Source organism: Montipora foliosa, chromosome 10 (genome assembly GCF_036669935.1).
Source record: "Montipora foliosa isolate CH-2021 chromosome 10, ASM3666993v2, whole genome shotgun sequence".
NCBI classification, from domain to species: Eukaryota; Metazoa; Cnidaria; class Anthozoa; order Scleractinia; family Acroporidae; genus Montipora; species Montipora foliosa.
In genome coordinates this window covers 28,870,644-28,883,143 of record NC_090878.1, presented here as the reverse complement: position 1 = coordinate 28,883,143, position 12,500 = coordinate 28,870,644, and the positions used below count along the sequence as shown (strand labels likewise).

The 12,500-nt window shown below is 38.9% G+C and overlaps 2 protein-coding genes across 3 annotated transcripts in view; one reads left to right on the top strand and one right to left on the bottom strand.

The window, feature by feature from the left end:
• Nucleotides 1–5,316, bottom strand: part of LOC137973103 (YTH domain-containing protein 1-like) — a 24,644-nt gene extending 19,328 nt beyond the window's left edge. Inside the window, exons 1-3 of one of the 2 annotated variants that reach the window (XR_011117167.1) lie at nucleotides 5,156–5,316; nucleotides 4,005–4,106; nucleotides 1,205–2,205 (exon numbers count right to left, since the gene is read on the bottom strand). Coding sequence is in view for 1 of the 2 variants with exons in the window: in XM_068819840.1 (XP_068675941.1) it covers nucleotides 1,205–2,205; nucleotides 4,005–4,106; nucleotides 5,156–5,201 (1,149 nt within the window). In the remaining variant the exon portion in view is untranslated. The remainder of the gene's footprint in view (nucleotides 1–1,204; nucleotides 2,206–4,004; nucleotides 4,107–5,155) is intronic. The other variant, XM_068819840.1, reaches the window with a different exon arrangement.
• Nucleotides 5,317–5,621: 305 nt separating this feature from the next.
• The window catches only part of LOC137973119 (PHD finger protein 24-like), a 16,487-nt gene continuing 9,608 nt past the window's right edge, over nucleotides 5,622–12,500 (top strand). Inside the window, exons 1-3 of the mRNA XM_068819862.1 lie at nucleotides 5,622–6,186; nucleotides 10,714–10,899; nucleotides 12,163–12,241. Of these exons, the coding sequence (XP_068675963.1) occupies nucleotides 5,794–6,186; nucleotides 10,714–10,899; nucleotides 12,163–12,241 (658 nt within the window). The 5' untranslated portion in view covers nucleotides 5,622–5,793. The remainder of the gene's footprint in view (nucleotides 6,187–10,713; nucleotides 10,900–12,162; nucleotides 12,242–12,500) is intronic.

Sequence of the window (12,500 nt, the reverse complement as noted above, 5' to 3'; positions counted from 1 at the left end):
ATTGTTGACCCTCTCTTGACCTTCCACTATCACAAACCTTTACATTGTACATGCCCAATAAGCATGTGCATTATTCATAGTCTTCATTTGCATGCATCATACATGTATCTGTTGGGTGATGTTTCTGTTTCGTGATGTACCACTTGGAGTACACAAGTATAGTCAGGTGAGAAAGCAGAAAGGCAATTCAGTTGCACTGTACTTAAGCTTTTAAGGCGCGCGATCACACATGATTTTTTAGCCGCACAACCAAAACTTTAGTCGCATATGCGGCTATTTGGTCATTAACTTTCAGCCCTCCTTAATTTGGGCAGAAAAAGTGCCATAAAACCAGTCTCCGAAGACAAAAGAAAAATTCCTCACACGGTATTTGGGGTAGTACAGTCATCTATTAGAACTGAAGATTTGAAAGCAATATCTTAAAACCCGTCAGGATAGGAGGTCCGAGAAGTTGTAATTTTGGCGTCAAAATAAAGTCCTAGCAAATTGAGCTTGAAGATTTCGCATGCAGTTCACGGTATGCTGAATAACTCCGCCCCCTACTTGAAAGCCAAATATGCTGAGCCAATCAGTGTTCTGGCACGTGCTAAAATGTCAATTGACACCCAATTCTTTCACGTGTGATGACATGTACATGTGAATGTCAATCATTTTCGCACACAGATTATGGCGGGAAACAAAGAAAAGTGGTTTTAAAATTAATTTTTCAGAATTTTTTTCTTTGGGAAAATACATTGTATACTTCACAGCACACTGATTCAAGATTTGCAAAAACAAGAAATTTAAAGAAATTTAAAGTGACTCTGAGTGATGACATCTGAGTACATGACTTTTAAGTGTTGGTTCCAAATTACCAGGGGCAAGCTTGTTTGCGAGTTTGTTTACACAGCCGCTGTATTAATATACATGTACTATGATGATCATTCATAAGCTACACTCCATTAAAAGATCTGATTATCAAATTACTCATTTTATACTTGTGTTTAAAAAGCAAAGAATTACCGGTAGAACTTTCCTATTTCCCCTAATAATACAAAAAGAAAACTACAGGTATTGACATGTACATGTACAGTGTAGTGATTGAATGTTTAACTGAGATGCCACACACTTTACAACTCAAAATCCTTTATGAGCTATGGCAATTATGCCAGTACTTTTAGTGTCAGAATCACTTCTAAATTTCATCAATATCAACTAAACCAACCTTATGATGCTTTACTTCTCCTGCTACTTGCTTGCTTTCAGTTTTAGCACTTTTCTTGGTGTCCTTTCCAGTGCTTTTCTTCTGTTGCTTTTTCTCAGGCTTTCTTTCAGGTGATTTGCTCTTCACTGCATTGACTTCCACTTTTTTAACTACTTGAGACTTCTTACTGCCAGCCGTACAGCTGGCTTCTGCAGCCACTGCCGTTGTGACATTTAATACTATCTCAGTAGGAGTGCTGTGCTCAATTGGCTTTTCCTCTTTCTTGGCTGGTTGCTCTGTGGATTTCTTCTTCTCGGCTGCAACGGCCTTTGCTTTTTCCTTAGATACCTTGGTTTGCTCTTTGTTGGCTACAGGAGTTTTCTTGCTGGCTTCCTTCTTGACTTCCTTTTTCACAGTATCAGTCTTTGAACTATCCTTCTTCACCACCTTCTTCACCACCTTCTTCACAACTTTAGCCATTTCCTTTGCTTTCTGACTGGCAGTCTTTTTAGAAGAATTCTCGACTTTCTTTGCAGGCACTTTCTCCATATCTTTAACCTCTTTAGTTTCACAAACTGCCGATGTTTGTTCTTGCTTTTTCTTCAATTCCTTCTCAACGGGTTTACTGCCAGCTTCTTCATCAGTCTTTTTCATCTCCTTTGGCTTAATCTTTGTTGTCTCCTTTTCCTTGTCTTTGCTCACACCCTCACTCTGGGTGGAAGCCTTCTCCTTCTCCTTGGTTTTCACCTTGCTTTCTTTACTTGAATCTTTGTTGTGTTGTTCCTCTTTCTCCTTGCTTTGCAGCTTTTCCTGTTCAGCATCTGGCGTGTTGGTGACTTCAGCATCACCAGTCTTTACACTTTTAGCTTTGCTTGGACTTTGGTTTGAGTTTTTGGAGTTCTGCCCACTAGTCGCAGTCTTGTTCTTCGATTGGCTTTTCGGACTAGATTCCTTTTCCACATGCTTCTTTTTGGTTGAACCACTTTTGACAGCTGCACTTGCCTTCCTTTTTCTACTAGGTGCTGAAAGACAGTAAAGATGTACATGTCCATTACACGTAGAATACTGGATGAAATGACTATCAAACCCTACCATAACTCTTTTAAAAGGGCATAGTTCAATGTCAGAGGTCACACAAAAATTATTATTGAAACCGCACAAAAAATTTATAATAATTGACAAGCATGATTAGGGCTTGAAATTGCGACCAATACAGTCGCATTTGCGACTAAAATATCTGGAGAAGTCGCAAATTTGCAACTTGTTTTCATCTTCGCTCTTTCGAAAGCGTTAGCAGTTGCCACCTTGCTGCTCTTTTTACTAAAATAAATAAAGAAATGACAAAAATAATTACCGTATTTACCCATGCATAAGTCGACCCTTTATGGCCTCAAAAGAAGCTCCAAAAATCACCCTCGACTTATACATGGTCAAAGATTTAGAGCCAAGTTCCAGCTAAGTAATTTATTCAAAATTAATCCAATAATGTTGTCTTGGGCGTAACGAATGCCGTGGACAAAAGACTTCCAAAATGAATGTAAGCAATTTCAGTTAACATGAAAAAGGATTTGTCAAGCATACTCACAATATGAAAGAGACACTGGAAATTTTCGTTTTCCAAAGGTGGAAAGCTCTATTCTTCAAATAAAATGTGATTGTTCAATGGCTTAGTAACCTGGCGCAATACCTTGTGTTTGCATGCAAGCGCTAGCATGGGGTAACTACTTGGTGTAGGCACTCATATAGTGGTCCGGTGTAGACCAAGTAGTTACCAAGCATAGTCACTCGTGTTGCCTGAAAATGCTGGTTGGTAATGAAATCTTGTCTTTTATTCTTTGTACAAACCTGGCTGATTTAAATGCTTTTGCAAACTTCGTATTGTTTGGTTTATGAGTTATGTTTTGTTTGTCATGTGAGAATTATAAGTCAAGGACCAATTAAACCTTGCAAATTTCACATCGTTCGCAAGTTATTTTCAAAGATTGACTCCTGCTTCTGTGATGTTGTGCTTATCCTCTAAGGCCTTTATCCTTGAACAACGAAAATGGTTAGTTTGAGGTTTACATGTTCGATTTTCTGAGAACTTTTTCGAAACTCAAGGATAAAATGCCCGCATATACAACAACTGCTGAACCACAAAACTATTAAGCACTTGAGGCCCTGATTTTTTCTGTATCCACAGTTCCAGAAATTGAAGAATACAAGATTAGTATCCCATGAACATTTAACAAAGAAATTAAGAAATTGCTTTTTTTGCCATCATCAGGGTGAAATACCTTCACCCTGATGAAGGTAGCTGTTTGCCACCGAAATGGTGGGCTCATTCAGTAATACACATGTATTTTGTTTTGCTACACCGCTGAAAACACAATGCAGCACGACAAATTTGCAACGAAATTTTGCAAAATTGCGACTAAACTTTTCCTTGTCGCAAAATTGCGACTAGATTTTTTCGTTACTTTCAAGCCCTGATGATCCTTTAGCCAAGTCTCTTGCCTTACTGCAATGGCCATTCAATAGCACAGACAAGTATGTCCTTGAGTAACTTTTCCTTCTTGTAGGAGACAATCAGTGATACACTGTACATGTAACAGCTGGCCAAATTGAGCCCCTCACAGTAAACAAAAGGTCCCATGCAAAGGGGTGAATATCAATGCAAATTAATTCTTGATATGTACATGTAACTCATGATTCATCAGCAAGTACAAAGAAAACTGTCAATGCAGTGATAGCATCCAAATTATTATTATCATTATTATCATTATTATCATTATTATTATTATTATTATCATTATCATTATCATTATTATTATCCACCTACCACTTGCTTTTATTGCCGCAGTATCAAGTTCAGCAGCAAACTCATCATTGGCTTGCTCGCCAAGAATATCATCGAGGACATTCAGTTCAACCCCATCATTGCCTACAATAATGATTAAAATCAGGCTTAACAATCAATGAAACCACATGCATACCTAGCCTTAAGTCTACAGCAATAAACTACAAGGAGCAATTGCAGAATACCCCACAACACCTCTCCACTATTGTTTCCCCTAGGTGGCATTCTTTGAAGAACAAGTCGAAATATAATAGAGCTTACTCTTATTCACTGAAATGCAAATAAGTTACGGGGTATTCTGCAATTTAGCCAACTACAAAACAAACAGATTCGCTTTTGTCAAATTTATGACCTAAAACTAACAAACCATACATGTAGGCAATGAGATTTCCTTATCTTAGTATTCGTTGTCAATAAAGACACAAAGGGTGATTTCCAATGGAAAATCTGGAATTAGAGTTGGCCAGGAGATCCAGGTGTTTGTTATTAATCATTTTTCCAATCAAAGACATCAAGTGTAGTTTATTTTTTTCATAGCTTACTATGTTAATAAAATCTATATGAGGGAAGGAACTATACAAAATAATCAAAAAGCTGTTGAAAAAGATTTTCAGATTTTACAAGTGTTGACTTGGAATCCAAGAATCTATATTTCCAAATGGAATGCTTCATAAGCTTTGTCATCAACAAATGCAAGAACCAAATTGTTCATGTTTATGTAAATCAAAAGTAGCTTAAAATGAGGGCTAAAGAAATTATAGTCAAAACAGTTCTGGTAAATCTACAAAATAACTGCGAATGCTAATATAGATTAAATCTGGTCCTTAATAAATATAAAATTCATTTATGCAAAGCCCCTGACATTAACGATTCATTTCTACTGAAAAGCTTAATAGATGAATTGGCTATTGAGAAATATGCGTTTATACCACATGGTCTTGGAATAAGACAAGAACCAAATGATCCACACAAATTTTTAGAAAGTAAAGAAAATAGCTTCATAAGTAAAGCTCACAAAAGAACTATATTATTAAGTGATAAGATGGTGCAAATATTTGAATGAACTCGTGTTGTGTCGGTCATTGACCTCATCTCATTTCCTTCACTTTGACGCGGAGGAGCAATACACTTACTCGTTTCCAATTCATCGGGAGACGATAGTTCTCCTTCTTCAGCCATCTAGCAAGAAACAACAAAAGAGAGATAGAGTTCTTTGTCCGCAGAAAGCAATATCTATCGAAGTTAAAATGTACGATGGCTACTGTCTTCGGAAGGAACACCTATTATGGTCTATTTCTTACCATGCCTCTGCCGGCCGTGAATTGACTGGACATTGGGAACTGGCACTAGAAGTACCCAGGTGGCCCCGGCACCCGTTTCTCGAAAAAGTCTCGAAAACTTTTCGGACCCGAAGATGCCATTTGTCAAATTTACTTACCATGTGCTTGTTTAGGAAAGCCGTTCTTTTGCTATGTTTTGAAGATAACAAAATGCAAAATGATTGTGAAGTGTTATGACTTAAAACCTCTCTGGTATTAAAATACAGAGGTAATTGTGGCACCCGAAAAAAGAAATAGCCGGAAAATCTCGGAACGTACCCTTTTCCCCTGGGTACGAGAAAGCTAGCGAGCAACATTCCAAAATTGTCCCGCAGTTGACAAGCAAAAACAAAACTTGCCGCAAGAATTCAAAGTGTTTTTTCTTTACGTGACGGAATCTTTTCCAGTGCAAAATTATGAAATTCGACTTGCCTCATTCTTAAAAGGGTCCGATGGGGGTAATTGTGTCCAAAGAAAATCAAAGTCGAACGAAAAAAGTACAACAAACTGCGGCAGTTGTCACAGCTTTGAAATTAGCGTCGAAGGATTCCAAAGGTAGCGCGAATGGTAGCAGCCGCAGCAAAGAAGATAGCCACTCGCTTCAAAGTCAAACAGGATTGGCTTCTCACGAAGAGAAAACCAAAAGACTAGCCGAAATCGATGGCGAATTTGGCAAGGGATCTATGGTTGGCCTTGACGATGACAAATCTTCTTTAACCTATGGTCTACCTAAACTTGATGCGACAGATTCATCCGCTCACAGAAGCGGTACAGTAGGGTACTGGAACAAAAATGACGGGACTGCTATCGTCACCATACCTTATTTTGGAGCGTGGAAAAATAGAGTAAGTGTGGTATATATTTATATAGGGAAGATATCTGTTTACAAACATTACTTTTGTAGCATTTTGTTATTCGGCTAGTACTTAAACACGGAATGCCGGAATGCCGGAATGATGGGACGCCGGAACGCCGGAATACTTAAACATGGAACGCCGGAATACTTAAACACGGAACGCCGGAATACTTAAACATGGAACGCCGGAATATTTAAACACGGAACGCCAGAATACTTAAACACGAAACGCCGGAATGAGACAACCACATTTACATTGCTAACTATCTTTTCTCCATTAGAAATGATTCGTATAAAAATCTGGAATTTTTGAGGACGAAGGATAAAGGAAAACACGTTTTTTAGTCACAATGTCCAAGGATTGACAGACAACCGAATGCAAAGTCACTAGAATAGACTCAACCGAGGGTATTGAAAGTTTACTGAGCTCAAGGTATTTAAAATAGCACGTTGTCTCCTTGTGATTAGATCATATCGCAAAATGAATCTTACCTCTTTTTCTCCGGACGTCGACCAACCTCGTTCCCAGGGTCTCCCTTCTCTGCCTCCATTGTCGTTGAGAAAAGACCCTGGCCTTCCCCGGTCTGGCCGGGTTCCTGATGCAAGGAATATGCCAACCACAAGAACAAAAGAACCTTTGTTTTGAGAGCCAATGAGGCTCTGGACCCGGTCGTTCGAAAGCCAATTAACTTAAGGACGGTGCCTACTATTGTTACTGCGCATACGTTCTGCACATCTCGAGATACTCGGTTTACCAATCTCGACCCCAGAGCTCTTCTCTTGACTGAGGGAGAGAAGAGCTCTGGGGAACCCTGAAACAAAGTGCCTTCTGATTGGTTTTCGTGAAGAACAATGAAAAGTGTCTCTAATTGGTGCATTCACGATAGCACGAGGAGAAAGCAGGCTCTGCAAGGTTCAAATGGCCAATTTTTGGTTATGAGAACCCTACAGCGCATGTTCTCCTACATAGAGTTTCCCAGAGCGTTAGGTCAATCCAAGGCTCTGGTGACGAGAAAGCTCGGTTTTCCTATTTAGTGATAACTGATTAGACTGTAATGTGAAGTGCTAGTTTTCTACCCCCTATGACCCATGTGAGCGTTAGCCCTACTAATGGAAATGGCCCACACAATTTTGAATTAGTAGGCACCGTCCTTATCCAGGATTAGCGTAAACTTCAACTTTTTGCTTTCTCAAGTTTCTTTTGCATATTTTTGTTTTTCAAGATTGACTTCTTCTAATGTAAAGTTTTTGCTGAATATCAGTGTTGAACAGCATTTGGGAGTTGAGAAGTAAACTCCTTGGTTAACTTTTATCTGGGAGTGGGATTAGCATTAATCTGCTTTTGAACAAGCAGGCCCTGGTTGGCACATTGATGACAATAGATACATGTAATATCGACGGTATCTTCCCTATAGGGATCTATCTATAAATGCACCATACATATACCAGGCAATTTTAACATTTAACCCCATTGTTGTTGAGGGTCAAGTTGTGTGTCCACCCCACATCAAACCAAAGTCGTTCTGACCAAAAGTATCCTGAGCATAACAGGGTCGGACAGTTAATTTTGAGGGCACTCGCCATTCAGCGAGTAGTCCCCCCCCCCCCCTCCCCCCACGTCCCTCCGCAATCTCTCCAACCAATTTAGTCATCTCAACTTGCCTTTTCGTAGAAAACTCCCTGGTCCTTGTCTTCTCGTATTCCCTCATATCATGGGCAGCTTTTGGGGCTTTTCGTTCTTTTTCTCATTGACAACTTTAGAAACGCTGGAAATGTATCAATCCACATTTTGGCCATGATCAGTTTAGTCGATATTTAAGCTTACCGGGAGAACACGCTTTGATCAGAGTGCTGGGAAAGTATGGGAAGACAACTTGCAACTTGCTTGCAACGTCGTCCCGCATGTGGCAGACCGAGGATTATTACTTCAATCAATGAAAAATTCTATTTAAGGACCTTAAATTTCAAGAAAACACAATGGAGGCACTCCATGATCTTCGTGAGATCCCAGCAGTTTACGAGTAAACGTGTCTGTTCTTCTCAGGAGCTGTCTCAAGGCGCACTATTTTTACCTGGTCACCGATCCCTCGATAGTGACCAGCAGTATCACTGACCAGGAAGCCATACATGTACTTCATATAATTTGTCTATTTATGAAGCTCAGTGTTGCCTTTTAGCGCCAATTTATTGGACTGTTTGGAATATAAAACTTTGTAAAATACAAATGGTAAGTTTATGTTTAGGAATTTTCTTGCAATTGGCAAAATGGAATGTAAAAAGCAGTGTTTATTTCGCAATTAAAATAATTTCTTGGCAACGAAAATTATACTCGCCAAACAGGCAAGTGATCAATGATTTGTGCTCGCCCAACACTTTAGAGACTCGCTTGGATGCTAATGTCCAACCCTGGCATAATGGAACATCTAACCAATCCTAAACCAAATGTTCGTAGTTAAACTCAATGCTTCCTCCTTAATCACTCAAACGATTGCTTTATAAGGGTGTTTCAATTCTGGGCCAGGTTGTTCAAAGCAGGGTTAAGATAACCCAGGGTTAGTACGAAATTTGAATTTAGAAATGAAAGCTTACAAAGCAAATTCACTTTAATTCTTTTCGTGTGCAATTTAATGTTCGAAATCAATGCTCTTAAACGAGAAAAGAAAATTATAAGAGAAAATGCTTTTGACAAAGAGAAAAAGTAACCCGGATTATGATTTAACCCCAGGTTAGTGGTAATCAGCCTTTGAACAACTGGGCCCAGGGATGGATTGACCCCCTAACCTGACAGTTCTTCATGGCCCAGTTATGGGGCAGACCCAGCAAGGGCAGATCCCGGATCCAGGAATGGAGGATGGGGGGGGGGCTTTTATTGTATTTTTATTTCTGCTGGAACAGATACTGTTTACCTGATGTGAACATTTTTATTAATGCAAAACATAAACTAAGTCAAAATGGTAGCCTAAACTATCTGGACTTTTATACTATGATTGTTTCAATTCATCCCCCCCCCCCCCCCCCTTAAAATATTCCTAGATCCACCACTGACCCAGGATAAATTGCTGCAATCAGGGTGCAATCTTCCATCTTCAGGCCGACTGTTGCCCGCCAGTCAGCCAACTGTTGGCCAACTGTTGGTCGACTGACGACCGACTGTCAGTGCATGTGAGCTGTTCTTCAATTTTACACCCCTAATTGATAACATATTTACAAACAATCTCACACCTGAATGTTTTCAAGGCATTGTTTTTAATGATATTCTGCTCACTTACTGGTATTCACTTTTCTTTGTGATGATTCCTGAACTGATGTTGTTAAGACATCTGCTAATAAAGCTGTGAGAAATTTTCCGTGAGAATTTAAAACAATTTTCATACTCGTCTTTCCCAAGTCGACTGGCTTGACCCTCTTCAAAATGCTTCTTATGATAATTTCTTGTCATTGAATGAATAATAAAGTTATTATTCACAACACTATACTCCTATGATTCTTGTTCCCCTTTGAAAACTTTCACAGCTAAACACAATAAAATGGCCTTGTTTCATTTGAATTGTTAATCACTATAAGTGCTTTAACCTCATTTTCTTGTTCAGCACCTAAGTTACGGATCGTCGTTTTTTCCTGTTGATTTTTTCGGTCTTTATGGCCCAGGTACTTGGTGCTTGGGCCATACTGTATATCTATGAAAAAACCTACTGTACAGACCTAAAACTCAGCTAGTAAGAGGTGCATATACAACACTGCTGCACATGTTGTAAACATCAGTTATTTGGTACAGGGTAAATCTCAAAGCTGATCAATAGATGTGAAGGTAACTTTTAAACCCTTAATCTGTTTAAAAGGAACTTTATTTACAAGCCTGTCATTGTGAAAGGAAGCATTGTCACCAGATTATGATGAAATGATCAGGTGTGTGAACTTTTATTAATTTAAGCTGTAATCTCACGCATTAGTCACCAATAAACCACTTTATACTTTTCAAAATCATCATCAATTTAAAAGAGAACTAGAAACAATGACCAAGGTTTTTTTTAATGTCAGCACAGATATAAAATAATATTAATGCTCAAAATTTAACTGAAGTTTGAACCAAGTCAAGGATAACAAAAGAAAACACAAGAAACTAAATTAAACTGGTACATCTTTCATGCCAACCCAATTTTAAATTAAATTGTGATCATTACTTAGAATTACCTAGCCGTTCTTGATTGTACGTAATAGCCGGAAGTTTCAATAACTCTTGAAGTAGATGCTTGGGATAATCTTGTAAGGGGTGGTCACTGTTGTCTTTTATAAGGGTTTGAGTGAAAACAAAGGCACAGTAGCCTGCAGTGAGAGGCAAATTTTATGACAACATACATGTAGACGGCAGTATGCCGCCAATGAGTGGTTTCTAGTGAAACCCCTGCTTTATCCAATCATTCCATTCAAACTGTTTTGGTGTTAAAGTAAAGCATGAACAGTTGCAATACCAATAATAATAATCATTATGTTTTGGTAATTCTTTTTAATCCACCAGGTTGCCAATGAAGAATTGTGCACTATTTGTCGTACATACACTGGAGGAGATGTTCACCCTTGCCGAGTGTGTGGTAAGGTGTATCACGAACTTTGCTTAAAAAAGAAAGGCAAGTTGTATGATCCCAGTGAACAGGAGGCATTCAAGAAAGCCAACACAGAGAAAGGATGGAGTTGCTATGATTGTGTGAGTGACCATGATATGGACCAACAATCAGAGGTGGAAGTACTGTATCATGCTTGGCAAAGGTTTCATTGATTTCCCTCTATCAAGAAGGGAAGGAAACCTCGGCACAGATATCCCCGATGTTCTGTCACACATGCGTGACATGACATCAATAAATTAAATTATTCAACATCACTTCCACGCCTCTGCCGTTGGGCAGGCATTAAAATTCAAAATGGTTATAGTGGGTATGGAACTGCAGGCTGGCACCTGAAGAGTTAAATAATTAATTATTATTCGTCCAATTTTCTCTGGATGCCATTGAGGAGACCCGTACAAATGTTTCATTTCCTTCTTGCTATGGAGGGAACTGCCAAGCAGGGTAAGCTGGAAGTGCTACTTTTGATCATTTCCAAATTGTTACTAGACTTTGCAGTCTTCTTGGATTAGGAAAATAAGTCAGGGCCTGTCCCACATCACAGGCAGCGTCATAAAAAATAATATTCATTAACTTAAAGTGTTTCTGCAAATTTACAAACACTTAGTTTATCTACAGAGCCATAGTGAGTGGTAGTAGCTGTTTTGGTGGCCCGTGGTACACGACAAACTGTGCACTGACTTTTTTTTCCTCACCTGCACCCATGGTGACTGTAATTTATTTCTCCATAATTATGTGAGCTCTCTAGATGAGCATATCTGCCCATAGAGGAAAAAAACACACCAAATACCGTATGTTTGACCACTGGCAGAAAAACTTTATTTTACTCTGTCTAATGCCAGGCAATTTTACTTTTCAAGTGGGGTGCCTGACAAAGTTAAAGTAAAATTTAATACAGTCACGTAAACACACATTTCTCATTTCATTTTTGGTTATTATAGTGAAAAGTCCCTTGCCCCCTACTGGTACCATCTGGTCTTGGGAGATCTTTGAAAATCTTGAAAAAAATATTTCTTTAACCCATTGTCCACTGGGGAGTAAGAGTTAATAGATTTTACTCTGTCTTTATGCCACTCGGCAGACAATTGTCAACTGGGGGTGGTTCAGGAGCCAATGGGTTAACAACCTCTACCTGCATGTCTGACCTTTAACCCCTTGACCCCTGGGAGTGAGACGCAATAGAGTTTACTCTGTCTAACGTACACCATGCGATTTTACTCGTCAATGGATGGCAGTTCAGAAGTCAATGGGATAAAGAGTCTTGAAGATACACTCAGGTCTTTGAGTTGTCTTTTTTATTTTTTGCAGTTAAGAAATCTCTCATCTTACTTTTGACTAATTCTTAGGAGAGTTTCACAACTCTTTTAACAGATGAAGAAATGCAACAGTTGATAGAAAATTTTGATAAACTTGATGTTAACCAAGGTAATGTATTTGACGTTTATGCTCAGATTTTTTTTTATTTTGTCTGGATTTGGTGGAGGTTATGGTGACGTGGTGTTTCTTTTAGGGTCAACCTTTTCATCTATAGCCGGTTTTATAGGCTGAGGTGAGAGAAGTTTCCCAGTAACAGTATTTCTTAGAAATGATCATCACTAGATCACTGCCTATAGCAAGAGCCAAACCCAACCAGGTTAACAGTATGGCAAAGCAAGTGCAGATTCTGCAAATTTCATGTATCCAT